This window comes from Mytilus edulis, chromosome 9 (assembly GCF_963676685.1).
Source record: "Mytilus edulis chromosome 9, xbMytEdul2.2, whole genome shotgun sequence".
Taxonomy (NCBI): domain Eukaryota; kingdom Metazoa; phylum Mollusca; class Bivalvia; order Mytilida; family Mytilidae; genus Mytilus; species Mytilus edulis.
The window spans coordinates 29522025-29544002 of NC_092352.1; the positions used below are offsets into that span (position 1 = coordinate 29522025).

The window sequence follows — 21978 nt, forward strand, 5'->3', positions numbered from 1 at the left end:
ACGTAGCACTGAAACAAATTGACATTATATTCATTATTTTTTTCTGATATTGCGATATTTATATAAAATGTCCTAAATTTCATAACACGATATAATATAATAATAATGCAAAATATTCATTGTTATAGATTGCTTTTAAAATGTTGATATTGAGCGTACCTGGTAAAAGTTTAACATAAACCTGTAACATATGTATTGTATACGGAAGTCTGCATCAAACACGTTGCTTCCGCAAATGGACTATTATTCTGATAGTGTTATACTGTGATATTCGTGTACTTGCCGTACATTGGCTCCTTTTTAAGGGCATGTAAAAGTTGTTAATAGAACCCCTTATTATTTTTTTTTACAAAACACCACTATGACAAATATTGAAAGTGTATGTTTAATTGTTTCAAAGAGATTTCAATTAGTTTTATTTTAAATGAAGCATTCATTGTCTTATTAATAAGCTCGGGATCACATAATATTTTTGATATATCTGCAGATGCGGATACGTCAATGTATACGATACGGTTGACACGTTTGTAAATGACCGACCTCTAAACACAAGGACGTTATATATGCCAGTAACTCAACCTATGATGAGATTTAACAAATTATGACGTAAATTCTATACACGATATGAATTCAGTTCATAAAATGTCATCGGATTCAATACAAATTAATTTAGTAGCCCTTTCTTTACATGTATTATTACAACTCAAAATGTTAACATAATTATAAATAAAAATATATTCAATCGAATATACGCGTCCAATTGAAATAAACTCATCACAGATACCAGTATTAAAATTTTATATTTACGACAGACGCGCGTTTCGTCTACAAAAAAACTCATCAGTGACGCTCGAATCAAAAATAGTTTAAAAGGCCAAATAGAGTATGAAGTTGAAGAGCATTGAGCACCAAAATTCCTAAACGTTTTGCCAAATACAGCTTAGGTGAGATGGGCTTTCATCTTGGGAATATATACTAAATGTGAATCAAATTATGCATCTTACCCAAAACAAATCAAAGGAGTATATGATGTATTTTACTTGTGCATTATATAGTATTATATTATCATAAGTTTATGTGCAAATATAGGGACTGATGTTACACTAAAAATCAATTTAGTGTTATAGTAGTGCCAAATGTTAAATTATGGACATAAAAATGTTGTTATTTTACATACGGATATATTCTTTTCATCTTATCAATATGAATATGTTATCATGTTTATCTTTAAAGTGAAAACATGTCTTGTTTTGTTTAACAAATTCCTTGCATTGTTCTTGTAGGAAAAAGCTTTTCTTCAGAAAAAACTTTCAAGAGTAAGAAGCATTTACATAAAGGATCTTCAGATGGCAAAGGTAATTAATCTTTAGCGAAAAATATACACTTCACTTTAGTATCTTTTTACAAAATTTCATGTATATAATCCCCTTTTTCTTGCTATCAGTTGAACAAAACTTTATCTTATATTTTCAGTCTCAATTTTAAATCCAAGACCAAAGAATGAAACAGATGAAAAGAAACGCATTTTTAAAACGAAGAAAATAAAAGAAGGTAATGATTAAAGTCTTAGCTTTTATGAGATTATTTTACAACTAGTTTTTATACAACACCCCCTTTTTAAGACTTCATTCTTTTACATGTTTAGTCTTTTGATATATCATCTAGACAGATCTTGGCAACAGTTAAGAAAAATAAATTCTGTATCAATTTTACGACAGATTAAATTATCTTCTGGACCAGAGACACCAAATTGCTACAATTGCCTCGTTGCATTTTATAATTCTATAAAATATAAAAAAAACACACCTTTTGACAGAGACTAAAGATGGTATATTAAAAAAATGGAGAAAAGAAGATGCTCTAAAGGAAAAGAGTCTCGACATTGTTAAAGAAAAGAAACGAGAATTACATAAAGAAAAGAACCGAGATGTCCAAAACGATAAGAATCGAGATGTTCACAAAGAAAAAAATCGAGATATTCACAAGCAAAAGAATCGGGACGTCCATAAGGAAAGCAGTCAGGATGTTCATAAAGAAAGGAATAAGGAAAAAGGTAAGTAAAGCACAACCCTCCATATATAATGCAGCACATGTTTGAGTCAGCGCGATTAATATTTAAAATTCTATCAAGTGATTATGTCATGTCACGAATAACGTGACAACATCGTTTTCAAAGTAATCAAAGGTATCCGGGATTATAATTCAATACGCTAGACGCACGTTTCGTCTACATAAGACTCATCAGTGACGATCAGATCAAAAAAGTTATAAAGCCAAACAAGTACAAAGTTGAAGAGCATTGAGGACCCAAATTCCAATGAGTTGGGCCAAATACGTCTAAGTTAATTTATTCCTTGGACAAGAAAAATTCAAAGTTTTGGAAACAGGCAATTTCTAAAATTGACCATATAATTGATATTCTTTTGAACACCGAATTGCTGACAACTGGGCTGGTAATACCCTCTGGGACGAAACGTCCACTTGCAGTGGCATCGACCCAGTGGTGTAAATAGTACCAGGATTATAATTTAAACGCCAGAACACTGTTTTAGCAGTCTGATTAAGGTTTCGGTTGTCTAAATATAAAACAGAAGTTTTAATTTTATAAACTGTGTCAACACTACAGTTAAGAGTTTTATTTTCTTGTAGATAAGGAATCTCTCCAATCTGGTCTTGGACTATTAGCAAAATATGCTTCAAATGCTTTGAAGCAACACATGACTTCAAAAAAGAGCAAACGAAAACGACAAGGTTCGTGTTCAGAAGAGACAACAGATACTGTAGTCACTGTACATGGTGATGAAGAATCGGCTATTACTAATGAGACTAACGAAAATATCGCTTCCACTAGTGTAGCAACCTCCCCACAAATAGAAGGTAGCTAATAACAAGCAGCATTATATTGTATTCATGCACATGTATTACCACTGTTAAGATTTATTTTCCCTTTAGAACAAAGTATTTTGTAGTGATCATTCCACAAGTTTATATTTTAGCATGTATAAAAGAACGTTATTTGCACGAGTTATTTAATAAAGTACTAGTATTGTTACAAAATATAGATATCACGTAGACTTGTAACAATTCATATACACAGTTTGCATGATGAGTACAGATATTTTAGTTTAAATATATCATTGACCTATTAACCCCTGGCGTTTGTCTTCTACATTAAAAGCTAGTTGTTGTTTGAAATTTTAAGAAAAATTCTTATCACAATTTTGAAAAGTTTTGACATAATACTTATATGACTTCAATTAACCAATAAATACATAATTGTTTACGATAGCTGTTTCTGTCCGAAAAATATGACCAGATTTTTTTAATGTAGGTTTTATTTTATTTGATAAATATCATTCTTGATAAAAAAAAAAAAAAGAAAAAAAAAAGAGGGTATAGGATATGATATAGGGTTTGATGGCTTAAACAGGTTTTTTGTCTCTAAATACATACAAGAACGATCTAGACTTGATATCACTTGATAATACAATATTTTCAGTCGAAGAACACGATATTAAAAATATTTGGACAGTTTTTATAACAAATGGAATAAAGTACGGATATGCAGTGGATTTTTCGTTCTAAGAAAATCAGTTATGAATGAAAAAAAAACAGGTTTAAAAAAATGTTGGTATTAGCAATATTTTTTTTTTTAAATTTCTTGGTATTAGCAATATTGTTTTTTTAAATTTCTTGGTATTAGCAATATTGTTTTTTAAAATTTCTTTTAATATTTAAACATTTAAAATAAAATAGGTGAGCTTCATACGGTCGTATCATGCAGTAAAACACATAGCTTAATAGCAATCATAGTAATCTTACAAACCTGGCTCGATCTAGATTGTGACCAATACCTTTTTATGGAAGGGGTATAATTTTTAAAAATGAACAAAAGAAGTAAGCATTCTTAAGGAATTTCATGTTGAGGCTGTTTATTAAAAACCAAACTTGAGAAATTTACCATTTCTATACAGAAACAGAAAGGAAAGATGTAAAATCGGAACCAGACAGCCCCGAGATCAAAAAGAGAAAACCGGGTCGACCACGCAAAGGAACGCCTGCACGAACAACAGGTGTCACAGGTAAAAACATAAACACCAGTTTATTAATTTTCAAATCTCTAATTTTAATGAAGAAGATAAACAAACACTTTGGGAATTTAATACTAGCCAAACGGGTCGCGCCAAACATCGCCTGATAGGCTGCTACACCCACCACCCGAATTCACAGACTCGGTGAAAATGTTGTAATCGGGAAAAGGACATACTCGGTAACATAACATTTCAGACTATTCTGGTATTAAAAGATACAAGACCGCCAAAACATGTCGCTAGTGAGTTTCAACATAGACACATCATTTCGGTCAACCAATTCGTGGCCGTAAAGTTCCTTATTAACCCTGTTGGAGCAGTTTTTGTTTAAGACGGTGATGGATAGTCTGTTTTTTTTCTTCAAATACGACTAACGAATTTATCACTTCCATCAATATCGCAATTTTGTTTTAGCAGAATGTAACAATGATGTACTGCATCTATAAATATAGAATGATCGAAATAATAATTTATTTTCTTCAAAAATAACAATTTGTTTAAGATTGACGATTTTGCAAAGAAAGAATCAGATATCTGGCAATATTCTAAAACAAACTATTTATTACCAGTATATTTTACGTAAGTAAGGACTGAAGAGCATATGCACTAAGAAATAATTAAAACGATGACAAAATTGCATCATCATTCGAAAAGATTATCAAAAGAGACATCTGTATTATATGATTAAAAAGATAGAAATACGTTTGCCATTTGATAAGTTACTTTCCTTTTAGATTTTTCCTCGAAGTTCAGTAGTTTTGTGATTTTACTTTTCATTAATATCCGTATATATTAATGCTCTTTTCAGAAACACTTGTAGCGAAAACATCCAAAACGTTCCAGCTATTTCAGTATCAAAGCTTTCAAGATCTAGCTAAAAAGAACAAAGATGAAACTCAAAGAAAACCAAAGGTAATACTACTTTTTTTAAAAGTTTACTTCATAAAGAATCTCCTCAATCAATGATACTTTTCCATAAGAAATGAGAATTAATGACCAGGCCGCTATCAAGCTGATTAAATTGTATAAGCAAAAAAATAGGCATTTTGTTTACTGATGTTCAAATTCATAAATCGATTAAGTTGACAAATCAAGGAAGCAAAAAATAAGGGAATCGATAGAACTACAAACGGTGCGAGCCTTGGTGCGTGGATTGGACAAAAGAGGGGCGGAAGATACCTTTGGGACTTTCAAGCGTCCCCTACTATGCATGCATCATCTGCTATGCGTGTCTTGTTAACTTGATTAAAATTTCAGAACGGGACTAAGCTACAAAAATTGAAAACAACACGTTTAAAAATTTCAGTGCGTCCGAAGCGCATCGTATAAATAAAAGATAAGACGATAATTATAGTATCTATATATCTAATACTGGAAAACATGCCGATTGTGCGTTGAGATACAGATATATGATCTCGGTTAACCAATGCGTAAATCTTAGTCGTCCTTCCTCACAACCTTGTTGGAGCTGGTTTTGTATTGTAAATAGCATACCCCTGCCGATATTAAAAGCAAAGATAAGAGTCATTTCCATTGCCACTGCTGATTTCGTCTTGCTGACACCACAACTGACGAAACGATATACTGAATCCCTATTCCGTTATCAAAAGTAATAGCATAATATGAAAGTAATGAAAGAACTATTTTACTGTTTTGGAATGTGAAGGGTCAAAAAATATCTTTCGCTACAATCATTTTCAAGCTTATTTTTGAATCGAATCAATAATTCACTGATACGAAAAGGATTTGTTAGTATACTTATATATTTTCAAAGGTGGAACCTGAATCGCCTATGAAGCCATTGTTCCTGGACGAAGAATGGTTGATAAGACGAAGTGAAAGAATATTTCTTAGTGATCCTAGTCCTCAGCCTAGTCCAAATTATACCCAGTCAACAAAGCAATCGGTTTCCAAACCTCAAACCAAAGCTGAACCAAAATCAAAAAGTGACCAAGCTAAGTTACAGAAAGCTAAGAATATGAAAGAACTAACTCAGAAAGTAAAAAGAAAATACAAAAAATCAATGGAAAAACGAACAAGTATGAAAGCGATGGAAATGAAAAAGGTTATTATATTTTTTAAGGAATGGTTACATTTAGATATGCTGCCATTTTCTGAATTGTTAGCATACTATTTGTACAGTTTTATATGTGAAATCATTTTTTCATTGGGGTTAAATTACGGCATAAAAATATTAGCTCATTCTTCACATCAATTAAAGGGAAATCACACTATTGTTTATACGCATCGCTCTCGGCGCCGCCATAGTGTCGTAACTGTATTATGACGTCGCCGTTTTCGATTCCGCCGTAAAGGTTGCTAATTTATGAAAAAGCGAACGCTACAGGGATATTCCACTAAAGCAGGAGAAATGATAATGGACATATCATATTTTTTACAACTGATATGTTGTACTAGCGAGTTTCTAGATTGTATTGGGGTTAACCTGCGGAATACAAAATAATGGGCAAATACTGCAGATTAAAAGGCAAAAACAAAGATTGAATGATGAGGTGCTAAAATATAAAGAATAAAAAATATTGGAAACACAAAATAAACATTAACAATGAATGACTCACTATCCAGACCATTATGATAAACAGGATCCTAATACAAAACACATAATCATCATGCATAATCAACACTAAGAACGTTGGAATTTCATCCTCTCCGACCATTTTCTCGATAACGAAGTCGGTGACATGTAATTTTTTTTTAATTTTCTGATGTATATGTTCAATATCTAATTGAATTCTAAATTTCCAAAAATATTATGGAGTCATCTTGACCTTAAGCGAAAAATGAAAATGCTACTCGAAATCGACAAAATGTATGGCAAAGAAAATAGCCGAGAGTGGTCATGAAATGGCACAACTTTGGCAGCGTATCGCCGCGATGCGGTATGTAGGGTTCAGCGTATATTTCGGGGGGGGGGGGGGGTACATATAGACCAAGAGTACCAGCATGTTAGCGTATAGCTATCGGAATCTGTAGTTTTCTGTTCAAAAGAGGGTTGTAAATAAGAACAATGAGTTTCAACTTACAGTTTTCTCATATCACATGCATGCAACGTCAAAACTATTATAGTCGTCTATACTACATGTATAAATAATTCATCAAACATCTCATTTCATATAAGTATTTATCCAGCTCAGCCTGTCGGGTTTTTACAAAGCAGAGTCAAATTCATGTGTTCTAGTTCTGAATATGCATTAAACTTGCCACTGGACGTAAATGTGTGAAGTCCTATTTGAAATCGTTATTTATTTCACATGTGACGACAGAAATGATCTAAGTGTCGTCCATCTTTCCCAAAATGTTACTTTGATATCTAACGCCTCTGAACCCTGAACAGCTGGGGCAAGTCTGGATACAATATTAAAGCTTGATACGGTCTAAATTTGGATTGTGATAAAAATTTTGACATAATATAGGTTTCTGACACAAAATAAATGTGGTCAAAGGTATTAAAAATCTATTGTGCAATACTGTGCAATTAGAGATTTATTTTTGAGATATTTCGAAAAATTGCCAAAAAAAAAAAAATGAAACACCACCCCCTCCCCTCTTGGAGCAATTACCACAAAACTCAATCCCAGCGTTCCTTGTGTTGTATGGAACCTTGTAGTACAATTTTAGATAACACAAGTTATTGTAAAAAAGTAATTTTAGTAAAATGCTTGTGTGTGGCCCCTAATTCCTGAACGTTTTGAGCAATTACATGTACCCCTTAAATCAATTTCAGCCTTTCATTTGTGATATGGAACCTTGTGGTACAATTTCAGAAAGATTCATTACTTCTCAATGTCATATTAGAAATTTATGAAAATCAAAATGGTATTTACATCAACAGACATAAACAATTTATCAAAGTTGTATGAAAATTGATGAAAGCGATATTGAGTTATAATTGTCCGAAAACTGGAAAATCCACCTTTTTAATGGATAACTCGGAAACGTAAAATCAAAATTTATAAAAAAAAGAAAAAAAAGAAAGGGAGCTCACGTCAATAGATATAAACAATTTCTTTAAAGTTTTATGCCAATTGGTTAAAGCGTTTTTGAGTTAATGTCCGACATGTTGACGACGGACGGACGGAGAGATGTATACCATAATACGTCCCGTAACCGGGCGTATAATAATTCAACACGTACTATACATTTGGCTTTACCAGTCTCCAACAAGAGAAATATTTAACACACACACACGCACACACATGTATTTATGTAGAGATATACACATGTCTCACAGAGTACTGCTAAACTGTAACAAACACATTAATGGTCCGTCTGGTGAAAGAATATTCCACTCATATAGACAAATGTTTAGTGCTGATGTTCATGTAATATTTGCCACTGAAAGTTTTGCAAAAATCAAGAAAACAATGGTAAAAAAATTAATAAATAGTAATAAAAGTTCAGATGTAGGTTCGAGTTTAGATCACTCAATGTGATCATTGTCGACAGTGATAAAGGGATATTGTCGGAGACCGTGACTGAAAAGGACATCCAGTTTTTTTACTCTTTATTCTTTGGTTCTTTAAACAAAATAGCCAACATGATATATCAGAGAGTGCTTAAATATTGGCACACAAATTCAATTAATTATTTTCAAATTGACTATCATTAATAAGGGATGGGGGGTGGGGGGGTCAGAGGGGTCCTGATCCCGAAATCCCGGGCTAAAAAACATGAAATCCCGAGGCCCAGAATTTAAAAAAAATCCTGATATCCCGAACATCCAAAAAAGAGATCCCGGATCCCGAAAGGGTCAATCCCGAAATCCCGAACTTAAAAACACTTGATCCAGACGTCCCGAAAAAGGTCCTGGCCCCCTCATTAATCAATATTGGCAAAAAAAGGTGCATGTACCACAATGAAAGATAAATGTGATAAAAGAATATACATTCAAACAAAAAGAGGTGCACCAACATAAAATAGAAACCACATTCTTACTCTTAATTTCATCGGATCTCTTACCAGAATTTTTACTCTATCTAACAGTATAACTCAAGAAGTTTCTAAGTGTAACTCGAGCTTAAACTAGAAATCTTACTGGAAAAAATATTCGAAATCAAAATAAAACTGGAACTCGAACTTAATTTGTGTCGATTATGGAGCGTTGTGTAATAACAGAAATGTTAGCCAATTTTAAATTTCTTCTGATAACGGTGTCATTGAGGGCTTTTTTTTTTTAAAGTGCCGAGTTTGTGGCTTTTTAAACACGACATTTCGGGTTTTATCTTCCCGGTGCAAAGGACAAGTTAGTGAATTTATTCTGCTGTAGTCTAAATGGAACGTGTTACTTTTCAGCCCAGATACCCTCAATCTTCCGAAGTGGAAGATTCTAAATCTGCAAGCCGTAAATTAATTCTTTAATACGGCATGAGGCACACATTACTTTTTCCTATACAACAAATGCAATTAAAAAATTTAGATGACTCCTACTTTTTAATAAACTGTTACTGTACATGTTTAATAATGAATAATCAAAATACCTTAAAAACAAATTATTATATAAAAATATATATATATATATAACTTTAACCCAATAGTTCCAAGCATTGCAAGAAATGCTGCTATGCTAGCAACGTCGTTCTTTAAGGTGGTACCCAACACTTTAACTAAAATTAATTTGGCTCGTTTAATTTTCTTAAAATTTTAACAAAGTATTTACTTTGACCCTTTGACAAAAATATAAATATTTCAAAAAATTTAAACCAACCGTTTTATCAGAAAAATTACACTGGTTATATAGCAGTTTGACAAACACTTATTTTGATCATTGAGAAGCTTAATATTCCCTTAACAACACAACGTAATCAAAACGTTTAGCTGAATTTACAGAGTTATCTCCCTGTAGTGTTAGGTACCACCTTAACGTTGCAAAAAGTTATAATTCCCGCCAAAAATTGATATTAAGATTATTTCCACTGTAGCAGATTTAAAACATCGGTGACCCCCCTTTTTTATTAATGCATTTAAAATCTCCCCTGAAGCTGCAATTAATGCAGAAGTTTGAAGAAAAAAACATTAGTAGATTTTTTTTATTTCAAGAATAATCTATAATAAACGGCAATTAAAATTGGCGGGAAATGTAAAAGGGCCTTAAAAAATAAGGAAACTGAGAAAAATAAATGTGTATAAGATAAAAGTTACAATTGAATGTTTTAGTTAAACCAGTTAAACATCGTTTTTCAATAATTTTGCCTTCTTTTAGCATTTTTGAGCGCTATTTCTATATTACGGTATAACGCAATTCTTTACTTTTTGATGACGTCATATCTCGAAAACAACATCGGTGACCCCAATTTTTTTTTCGCCTAAAATATTGAAATAAGTATGATCTGTCTAAATGCAAAATTTCAATGAATTATTATTAGTAGTTTAAATAGTGTGATTTCCCTTTAAGGTGCTTTAGTATGAACTATTTGTAGGGTCATTTTCTCGTATTTGACGTGATTGCAAATTATTAAAATAATTTAATAAAAACCCTTGAGAAATTTCCTCTTTTATAGTACTCTGTACCTCATCAATTAATGTACATGAAACAACATATTTTTCAAACTGCTACTTCTTTATTATAACTAGGAACAAAGACGTGAACTGAAAAAGAAAAGACTCAAACGTGAGGATGTAAAACCTCTAATTAACGTACAAGAAAATGACGACAGTGAAAGTGAGGGAGATGATATCCCACTAAGTCGTCTTAAAGATATGCCTTCAACTCCAGGTAAGAAACTAAGGTGTTTGTATCAAGTTTCTATTAGAAGTTATTTTAAATAAATATATGGAATTAACTATTCCAATAAGCCCTATTTCATGTTTATTTTTCATTTACATATGAATAGTGGTAAAATCGGTCTTTACATGTATGAATGAACAGTTTTGATATTAGTTGAGGTATCAAATGGAAATTATTTCTTTTCACTTAAAATCTAATAGTATGTTAATTTTTTCAGGACCAAGAACTTGTGTACTTACCGAAAGCGATCTCCAAGACGGACTTAATGTTCTTGTATTCAAAGATAGTTTGTTTTATGAAGGAACTGTTCAACCTATTCATCCGCCTGATATTTATGGTGTACTAATAAAAAATGAAAGAGGAAATCGTCCTCATATTTATTCAAGAGAAGAGATCCTGAAAGAAGTTGTAAGTATAATTGGTTGTGTGATATACCTTATATACTAGTACCGTTTCTACATAGACATTTCTCATATTTATAACCGTATATACATTTTTTGTCTGTGCCATTTAGCGATTAAGATGATAACACAATGTTGACTGCTGTACCCCTATTTTTGACATTTTTACCTATTACGTCTGTTTGTTTTGTTCACGCATCGGTGACAATATAATGAAAGGAGTAGGTCCGGTAAGGGTCGATTTTGGCCTCAATTTTCAGGTTCATCTAACGAAAGTTTTTGGACACTTTTTAAACACTTAAGTGTCTATTTCAATTGATTCGATTAGTTTATGTGAAAGATTTTAACTGATTTAGTCATTAAAAACGCTCTGATTCAAGATTAAATATGAAAAATCTATCAATTATGCCAAAAAACGTCACTTTTCAGATTGTTTTTGTCAAAAATGAAAGTGGCCGCATCCGTGTTCATCCTCAACCTTTATATGTGTTTTGTATTATCATCAAATACAACTTACATTTCAATATTATGAATGAACACGAATGCGGCCACTTTCATTTTAGACGGAAACCGTCTAAAAATTAACCAAAATGCTAAAATTTTGAAGATTTCAGTAATTTAGCATGACTTAATGATGCTAGAACGCGATATTTGTGCATTGCATTGTCAAAAACAACTCATATTTATGTAGCAGAAGCATTTTACTTTCCAAAATATAGCTTTAAGATTACATTTTCACAATTTTGTAAAACTGCTATATTTTGGGGCCAAAAAGGGGTCTTACTGAACCTACTCCTTTGATGCGACTGTCATACAAGTGAGAGGTTTAGCTAGCTATAAAACCAGGTTCAATCCACCAATTTCTACATTTGAAAATGCCTGTACCAAGTCAGGAATATGACAGTTCTTGTCCATTCGTTTTTGATGCGTTTTGTTATTTGATTTTGCCATGTGATTATGGACTTTCCGAATTGATTTTCCTCTGAGTTCAGTATTTTTGTGATTTTACTTTTTGTGTCAAAAAACGTTACTGCAATGTATGTTGTTTAACTAAAGGCTCATTTGATACACATAAAATGACATTGTATTGGAATATTTACTTAGAATGGGCTTTATACTTTAAGATGACCAACACACTTACGAAATTCTTCTTGATCCAGAGGTCTGCATTATTCTTGACAACGCTCGTGCATAGAAATATACTTTGGTTCAAATACATTGCTATGAAATGTAGGCATTGTTTATGTTTTACAGCCCTCGTCTTCCTTAAAATTATTTGATTTTTGAGTTGGTGCCTTAGAACTTTCCTTCGTAAACTTAATTTAAAATTTGATTTATCAATTCTTTCTGATATTTTGATGCACATAAAACTGGTATATTTTAGAATAAATTGGTAACTGACACTGTATTTTAGGTATTGGATCTACAACCCAATTCCATTCAACTGCGAGAGGGTTCACGTATTTGTGCTTACTGGAGTCAGCAATTTAATTGTTTGTACCCTGGAACTGTTTCCAAAGGTAAATTTGTAAGACACAGCTATATATGTTATTAATTTAAATATTTTTCTTTTATCAATAATCAATGATGTTCTTAATTAATTAAAGTTTGAAATATATTTTGTGATAATTTAACAAAAAAGATAATCCCTTTCGGTTACCTATTTTCATTGTTATTTAATTTCGTTGTTTTGTCGAAGTCTGCATACATTCCTTTAGTATATTTGTTATGAATTGAACATTTAAATGTGTGGTTCTTCTGTACCCACAAAATTCACGAAAATTTTATCCAACGAATATTAATGAATCCACAGTATTCCTTTATATAACAATTTCTCTGACTTTTCATAAAAATAAATTCCAATTTATATTGATAAGCCTGATGCGCAATCCATCTTCACCAGTCATGTTATTACATTAGATTTACAGAAAATGAAAATATCTATATATGATATATCTTGTACGGGGCTCGTGATAACCTCGGCGACGAAACGTCCTCCACCAGAGGTTTCGAATGTTTTTGCAACTGTCAATAGATTATTTGATTAATTGATCTGTCGATGCACTCAGTCTCGCTCCTTTAAGAGTTCTTGCGATTTCCCTAAGCTTTTGCTTTCTACCTTGATTTGTCTCACCCTGATCGATTTTGCAAAAAAATCAGTTCGCTACTGTCGCTTAATCGACCTAGTAGTTGTAAAAACTCACCAAAGATACCACCAGTCTTCTAATTTGTAGACGCGAGTTTTGTCTACATGAAACTAACCATAGGTGCTCGAATGAAATTCAAAATTAAGTTACTAAGGAATACAATATAAAGAGATGTTTAAGATATGCGGTCTTTTACTATAAAGAGGGTGGTAAAGGGGGTGCTTGCACGAAAAAAACGTGAAATAAGACATAATTTCTGTTATGAACGTTGCACGAAAAATAAATACTTTTATTTGTACCTTTGGTGACTGAGTCACTGTCTTCTTTTATATATTAACTCTTTGTTTTACTTGATATTCCCGATTTAGTATACACATTTATGATATAATTGGTTTACGGCTTTTAAAAAAGTATTTCTTGACTATCCCTGCCAAGTGTTTGAATTTTATTTGAAAAATACCGAGCACGCAAAATAAGACTTTGAAAATCAAGATGCACGTAAAATTAAATAAGCAGAACACGTTGAACGAGGCACCCGTCTTGCACGACTGAACGTCAAATAAAAAAGTAAAAACACGTTGAACGTGAAATAAAAAACGGCGATCACGTTGCACGAAAATAACCCTTTACCACCCTCTATAAAAATTTAAACGGAGGTTCACTAGACAAATCTTTTACATGATATACCCGGTATTGAAGTTTCATTTAATGAAGTATCTTCCGTATAATGAATCTTAATTTATTTTGATTTTTTAAAGTGTTCCCTTACTGATGTCATCCTTTTTTATATGAAGATAAAAACTCAAAGTCCTGTACACTCTCTCTTGTATAAACGTTTGCCAAGTATTTTTAGTCAACTGTGAATAATAGATATAAGAATGTTTTATGCATAAATAACAGAAGACCTTTTCCTGTCGTCTAGTTTCCTTGGTGTTCATGCTTTGCCTCAAGTTTGTGTCTTCAACCCTAAGTAATCGATTAATGTGAATTGATCATCGGCAAACTACTTTTACTTACATTACTACTACTGTATAATAAAACATAAAAATTCAAAGCACAAAACTACTGAACTCCGGCGAAAATTCCAAAATGAAAGTCCATAATAAAATGGCAAAATCAAAAGCTCAAACACTCGGATTTCTCTTGAACTGAATTTTAATGTGCGTATTGTTATGCGTTTACTTTACTACACAAACATGTTTAACCCCGTCGCATTTTTGCGCCTGTCCCAAGTCAGGAGCCTCTGGCCTTTGTTAGTCTTGTATTATTATTTTAATTTTAGTTTCTTGTGTACAATTTGGAAATTAGTATGGCGTTCATTATCACTGGACTAGTATATATTTGTTTAGGGGCCAGCTGAGGGACGCCTCCGGGTGCGGGAATTTCTCGCTACATTGAAGACCTGTTGGTGACCCTCTGCTGTTGTTTTTTATTTGGTCGGGTTGTTGTCTCTTTGACACATTCCCCATTTCCATTCTCAATTTTACATCAAACAAATGTATGTTAAATATGCTAGGATCAAATCAAAATACTCATTAATGGTGTGGTTTTATTTCTGTAGGCAGTCCCAATTCTAGTCCAGATATACGATTCATTAATGTTGAATTTGACGATGGTGATTCTGGTAAAATTCCAATCGATCACATACGATTGCTACAGGCAGACTTCCCACTTGTGTGTAAGTATAACATTTGCATTGACAGATTTTTAAAAGTTAATTTTACAGATGTTTGTCTTTTGTCTTTTTATTTTAACGACTATGTGAATAAAAAAATAATTGATTTGGCACTTTCTGCTATAAAGAAGAAATTAACACTTTATTATTTTCGTTCCTCCAAGGATGCCTTCATCAGATAAACAACACTTTGTATATTTGTTTTAAACAAATTTCATGTGAAACCTATTGTATTACAGCATATGACCCAAATCCTCTGTTGCTTATTGGAAAACGACGACGACATACAACGTCAGATATATCAGAACATAGAAAATCTGAAAATCCTTCTGTTTCTGATTCTCATATAAAAGTCAAACGTGGCCCAGGACGACCTCCAAAAATAAAACAGGACGACTTTTTAGAAATTGCTTCAGAAGACGAACAGGATATTGATGTTTGTGGTTTTGATGACAGTGATAGTGACACTGACAAAGATGATACCGATAGTGTGTTCAGTTTACATTCTTCACAACAGCATAATAAACATCATGGTTCTAAAAGGAAGCATAAATCTGACAATGATAAAGAGGAAAAGGTTAAAAAGAAAAAAGTTCGTTCAGAAGATAAGAAGAAAGAACGAAATGTTTTTGAGGATCAAGGTAATTTTTTGAAGTGTAATCATTCAGACATACCTCATTTGTCATTTATTCATCATTATCATTTTGGAAATCATCATGAGGGAAAATCCATATTGGCTCAAAGTCTGATGTTTACTCAGTTTAAAAGCATTGGAAATGGTGACATAGCAAGGACTGAATCATTGTTCCAGAAGCCTTCATTTAATGTAGAGACTAAGAGCAGAGCGGCGGCAGGTACTAATTACATTATACATGTTGTACTGCCTTCATCATGCTTCTACATACAATGGCTGTGCTTTTATCTTATATTTCCATTCGATGTTGTTGCTACTGAGATTGACTTTGTGTTAATCTTTTAAGTATTGAATTATCTTGCAGTATTATGTTATAAAGATACCTGAGTATAATATCATGTAGGTCGTCTATGTGTCATTAGTTTTTATCACTGCAACGTTTCAATTTAAAAGAATAGATATAAAGACATGAAAGTCATGTTTTAAATTGAAATTATAATTGCAGAAATATCTGGGTGCGCTTCACCTATTGGAATTCTCCGTTACATACTTGCAAATTGGACGCAAAGAAACCTCATGCACTCTAATTATCTCCAATATTTGAATAAGGGCCATAAATAATACCATATCATAAAGTGAGACATTCAATCCTCGATTTAGAATAATCAAAATAGAAAGTAAGTTGTGTTTGTATAAATGAAATTTTCTGATTTCGTTTCATTATAAAAATGTGATATATAAAATTTGTAGAAAGAAATTGTAGAGAAATTGCATGAAAGAGAGTTGGAACATGCCATAGTATAATCTAGAATCATTAGTCGAAAATGAACTGACAATGGGAAAAAAACAAAAAACAGCCGAAAGACCATAAAAAGTCTTAGCGGTTTTAATAATAAAATATATTTGTAATAAAGCGAATAGCCGTTTAAAAAATGAAATAAAATATATTTGTAATGAAGCGAATAATAGTCCTGTCTCGTCTCTCAGGTATGCCTTAGAAATACAGCACAAAACATAGATGCCAATATTGTTGGACAATCGTTTTGATTATTGTACTTGTTTTGTTAATTTGTTGATAATCAAACTTTTTTGTAGCTTTTATACCTCCACGACAGCTATGGCGCTGGCATGGTAAAAGCACAAAACGGCCTGGCATGAAAGGAAAAGCAAAGAAAGAATTTTACAGAGAAATTGTCCGTGGGAAAGAGGAAATAAAAGTAAATATTTTGATTAATTGGTATAATGTAATAAATATTTAAAGTTGAGTAATGTGTTTTGTATCGTCTGTCATGATTGCAACCAATGAGTGTAGAATACGTGTGGTGTGTTTTTTTAATTGCTTGAATTTAAAAGTATTGTTAATTTGTCTTAAAAATTAACACATGCAGCCTTTTAATTCCTTTTTGGTAAAAGTTTTGGATCATTATTTTCATTGTATATTATCTTTTCCTCTGTGTATGATTCTATAAACTAATAAATGCTTAAAAGTAAAGTGATTATCTTTCAGGTTGGAGACTGTGCAGTTTTCCTATCTACAGGAAGACCTCACTTACCGTATATCGGTCGCATTGATAGTATGTGGGAATCGTGGGGAGGACAAATGACTGTCAAGGTCAAATGGTTTTATCATCCCGAGGAAACACGTGGTGGTAAAAAACTACAGGACATGAAGGTTTGCTATTTCAATTGTTATATTATTATGGTAGACTGCTTTATAAAGAATATTAAGTGTTAATGTTTATCATGTTGAAATAGTTATCATGTTAAACGAATTTTTTTCTCTCAATTATTGACAAAGCTAATGAAATGGTTTTCAGAAAAAAATCTTGTCTAAGAATAGTCTACGTACCTTGTCTTCAAATAATACGACTGAAGTTTTGTAGTTGGTTCAACATGTAAACATGTCCTCTGGCTAAAAAATAGTAGCAGCTGATTTTTATGCCCCACCTACGATAGTAGAGGGGCATTATGTTTTCTGGTCTGTGCGTCCGTTCGTCCGTTCGTTCGTCCGTCCGTCCGTCCGTCTGTCCCGCTTCAGGTTAAAGTTTTTGGTCGAGGTAGTTTTTGATGAAGTTGAAGTCCAATCGACTTCAAACTTGGTACACATGTTCCCTATGATATGATCTTTCTAATTTTAATGCCAAATTAGAGATTTTACCCCAATTTCACTGTCCACTGAACATAGAAAATGATAGTGCGAGTGGGGCATTCGTGTACTGAGTACACATTCTTGTTTCCATTTTAAATAGTTTCATCATTAGATATTTCAGGGAAACTCATTTCTTTGTACTTTCTGTTATTATAGCATTGTGATGTTAAATCAATAAAATATAAATTTCACTTGTTTAAATGTAACTATTATGTCAATAGCAACTGTTTTGTTGGGAATTATTATTGCTACATAGGAATTCTTAGCGAGTTTGGATTCAAAAATATTTTGATATGAGCGTCACTGATGAGTCTTATGTAGACGAAATGCGCGTCTGGCGTACTAAATTATAATCCTGGTACCTTTGATAACTATTTACAACACTGGGTCGATGCCACTGCTGGTGGACGTTTTGTCCCCGAGGGTATCACCAGCCCAGTAGTCAGTAGGTGTTGACATGAATATCAATAATGTGGTCAATTTCATTAATTTCCTGTTTACAAAACTTTGAATTTTTCGAAATACTAAGGATTTTCTTATACCAGGCATAGATTACCTTAGCCGTATTTTGTACAACTTTTTGGAATTTTGGATCTTCAATGCTCTTCAACTTTGTACTTGTTTGGGTTTATAAATATTTTGATATAATCGTCACTGATGAGTCTTATGAAGACGAAATGCGCGTCTGGCGTACTAAATTATAATCCTGGTACCTTTGATAACTATAAGCGATCAATTAGGATAAAACTGAAGTGCGAACTTTTTAGTAGCTTTTGATATTATTAACAGGGTTATATATCTTTATTACAGAGAGCTCTATTCCAGTCCCCACATTTCGATGAGAATGACGTTCAAACAATTTCACACAAATGTGACGTCATCTCGTACACAGACTATAGACGCGGGAAATGTGATAAATTAGAGAGTTGTGATGTATATTACTTGGCGGGAACCTATGAACCTACCATCGGATTACTCAAATTTGAACAAGATGTCATGTGAATTCGTCATGTCTAGGTCAAATGACTTCCGTTAATAGTTGTGATAAAATTATATGTACATGATTGTGTTCATTGAAGGTTGAGAATTACAGAAATCCTTACATTGCATTTATAGTTTCTTAGAAACTTGTCTGCATGGAGGTTTGAGCTGTGATAAGTTTTGTGTTCGGAGCATGTTTGCAAAGTCCCGAAATGTTGTTAAGACTTGTTTTTTAAAAACATTGTTGAATTATTGTTACACTATTGTACGTTGTTCGATTACAAATATGTTTTGTTGATTTTGTAATATTTTATTGAAATAAGTGCTATGTTTAAAACATTAAGTGCTAAGAACTTTCTCACATTTGAACTTCGCATTTAATAATGATACGGTGCTTTCATGAATACTTTTATCTTTGTCTCTGGTCTATATTTCTTAAATAAGAGAATATAAGTACTTTTACCTTGTATCTTACAAAGCAGCATAATGTTTATATATGTAAAATTTCTATAACTTGCTTTTAGACTGTTTATGTGCAATAGATACGCTGTATAGTTCAAAATGTATATGTATGCAGAAACAAGGATGTGTTCATAATCTTCCAAAATATCAATATTCATTACAATCATAATGGACACTGTTGATAGACGCTGTTCAATTTCGGTATATGTCAATGAAATACCAACCCAATATTACATTTATACAAAAGACATCTGTAGACCAACATACAGTCTTCAAAACATTTACTTACATACATAAAACTGTAAATCGGCGAAAGTTAATACAAGTTTTGTATTTATCAGAAACTTTCAAAGATCTTTTGTAGTTTGAAAGAATTATTTTATGAATCTTCTAACACTGTGAAATTTTGTGTTACTGGTAAACAATATATCATCTATTCAAGACTAACATGACATTCGTTATTAAAGATGTATTTAGGTGCTCTGTTATTCCATATGGAATATATCATTCCCCTCGTCACCGTGTCAAAATTAATTTGGTATAAAGTTTTCGGTAAAATTATATTAATTTTATTATATCTTGAACATATTGTTTGATCTGAACACATCCATTGTTTTTGTTAAAAAGTCTTTCATAACTTTTGTGTTAGAAAGGTTGTGATGGTGTGTATGAGAGGTGTTATGAATCGGCGAGAGTGAATGTGTGATAAAATAGTTGATGAATGAACAATAGTTGAAATCCAAGTAAAAATATCATGGTGAATAAATGTGAGAATCTGTGTGCATGCAAGTCATAAACCTGAGCTTATGAAAAAATCTGAACATGCATTTCGTCAATAAACATGTCTCTAGTAAAATGAGTTATTATAAAGGCATACCTTTGTCCCTTCCCACAATCATATGTGCCACTTGTTAAGCAGAACAATCTTTCCTTTACAAAGCATCTTATTTAACCCCTGTTAATGTCATGATAAAGAGTTAAGTGTACATTTTTATTTTCGCCTTCATGGACTCCGGAAATCTACCTTTGGTAATTTTTTTTTAATTTTGTGTTGTTTTTTTTTTTTAATATTTTGAGGTTCACAAGCTACAGAATGTTCTGCAATATAAGCCTTTGTCAGACCTATTTCTTTTCTATTTTTTCATTGCAGGTTTCTTGTTCCTTGTACATGTTTTTTTATAGGTAAAAGGTTTCATTGCTTCCTTTTAAATAATTTTTATCTTGTTTATTCTTTACGGGGGTATAATATTTCAGTGTTTCCTTTGAAAATTGTTAATCTTATATTTTCGCTGAATTAATATACATTATTATTTAGGGGTTAGGTGGTCTGGAGCCCGCCTTTTTGCAGAATTTTCTCGCTGTGTTGAAGACCCATTTGAGGTTTTGTGATGCTTTCTGCTCTTTGGTCGAGTTGTTGTCTCGTTGACACAGTCCCCGTTTCCATTCTCAATTTAATTTTCTTGTTTGAAACGATTTCATTGATTCTGATTAGCCTAATTTTATTAATTATTTCTTGCATCAAATACGTAATTTGTAAATTTAAATTATTAATATTTTACCTGTTCGTTCTCATTGTAGATGTTATTGATTCGGAGTTGTAGAGAATACTCTCCAATTAATTCTTATGATGAATAACATCAATGTCATATTTAATGTAATTATTTTCTTCTGAACAAATAATTCAAGGTGAGTAGCAGCTTAAGGAAGTTTACCGCCTAAACATTTTAGCAAGTTGCTTTGCGATATAATCCGTTTAGTTTCACAATTAATCTTCTTGCTGATTGTAAATGTCATAGAAACCCTTTCAATGTTATGTATACATTTGAATCGAGATAAGAACGAATTGTTTAAGGGAAAATACAATCATGACACAAAGACTGACGTACTAATGAAATCTGGCGATCAAGACAAATCAAGGCAAATCAAAGGAGATTTAATAAGTACATTCAAAACAAAATTCCGCACATTGATTCTGACTATTATCAAGCAGTCTCTAAACAAAATCTGCAATAAATTGTCTTAATGAATTGAAAATTACTTAGGTACTGAGCTTTTCAATTGTTAACTGGATAAACAAAAAAAACATTAAAAACGTATTTTTTTAGAGTGCAATATTGCATACATAGTTTATGTTTCCTTGTTGATACTATACTGTTTTCCCATATGAATGTCATTGATAGATAGTTGCTTCGATTGATAGAGAAAAAAAATGAAATAATGAAAAAGTAAATTCTGGCTGACGCAATCAACCCTTACAGAAATATCACAGACGAGCATGGATCATGAATTTCCAAACTCATCTACTCTAACTCCTTTGTTTTATTACTCCATGCAACTTATCTTGTCTTAGGGAGGGATAAATCCTACTTTGTAAAGGACCACTCTGATTCAAACAAAAAATTCTCTGAAACTGATATTATCCAGATGCTTGATTTCTTGATTGACAACATATTTGTTACGTTTGGAGGACGTGTTTTTCAACAGACTGTCGGCATTCCAATGGGAACAAACTGTGCCCCTGTACTTGCCGACTTGTTTCTTTATTATTATGAGGCTGACTTCATGCATGAACTTCTTAGGAAGAAAGATAAGAAGTTAGCAATATCCTTTAACTCTACCTTCCGCTATATAGAAAGTGTTCTTTCACTAAATGATTCTTAATTGGGTGACTATGTGTAACGCATCTATCCCAT

The 21978-nt window shown here is 32.3% G+C and overlaps 1 protein-coding gene across 10 annotated transcripts in view; it reads left to right on the plus strand.

The window, feature by feature from the left end:
• The window catches only part of LOC139488057 (trinucleotide repeat-containing gene 18 protein-like), a 64130-nt gene extending 43989 nt beyond the window's left edge, over positions 1 to 20141 (plus strand). For 4 of the 10 annotated variants that reach the window (XM_071273381.1, XM_071273383.1, XM_071273382.1 and 1 more), the window contains exons 18-32: positions 1284 to 1355; positions 1474 to 1551; positions 1817 to 2053; positions 2650 to 2877; positions 3975 to 4082; positions 4900 to 5003; positions 5866 to 6156; positions 10683 to 10824; positions 11054 to 11244; positions 12652 to 12757; positions 14946 to 15062; positions 15299 to 15913; positions 16789 to 16910; positions 17201 to 17365; positions 18653 to 20141. In XM_071273381.1, the coding sequence (XP_071129482.1) occupies positions 1284 to 1355; positions 1474 to 1551; positions 1817 to 2053; positions 2650 to 2877; positions 3975 to 4082; positions 4900 to 5003; positions 5866 to 6156; positions 10683 to 10824; positions 11054 to 11244; positions 12652 to 12757; positions 14946 to 15062; positions 15299 to 15913; positions 16789 to 16910; positions 17201 to 17365; positions 18653 to 18844 (2768 nt within the window). In that variant the 3' untranslated portion in view covers positions 18845 to 20141. The remainder of the gene's footprint in view (positions 1 to 1283; positions 1356 to 1473; positions 1552 to 1816; positions 2054 to 2649; positions 2878 to 3974; positions 4083 to 4899; positions 5004 to 5865; positions 6157 to 10682; positions 10825 to 11053; positions 11245 to 12651; positions 12758 to 14945; positions 15063 to 15298; positions 15914 to 16788; positions 16911 to 17200; positions 17366 to 18652) is intronic. The other 6 variants (XM_071273387.1, XM_071273388.1, XM_071273385.1 and 3 more) reach the window with 3 other exon arrangements.
• Positions 20142 to 21978: the final 1837 nt, after the last annotated feature.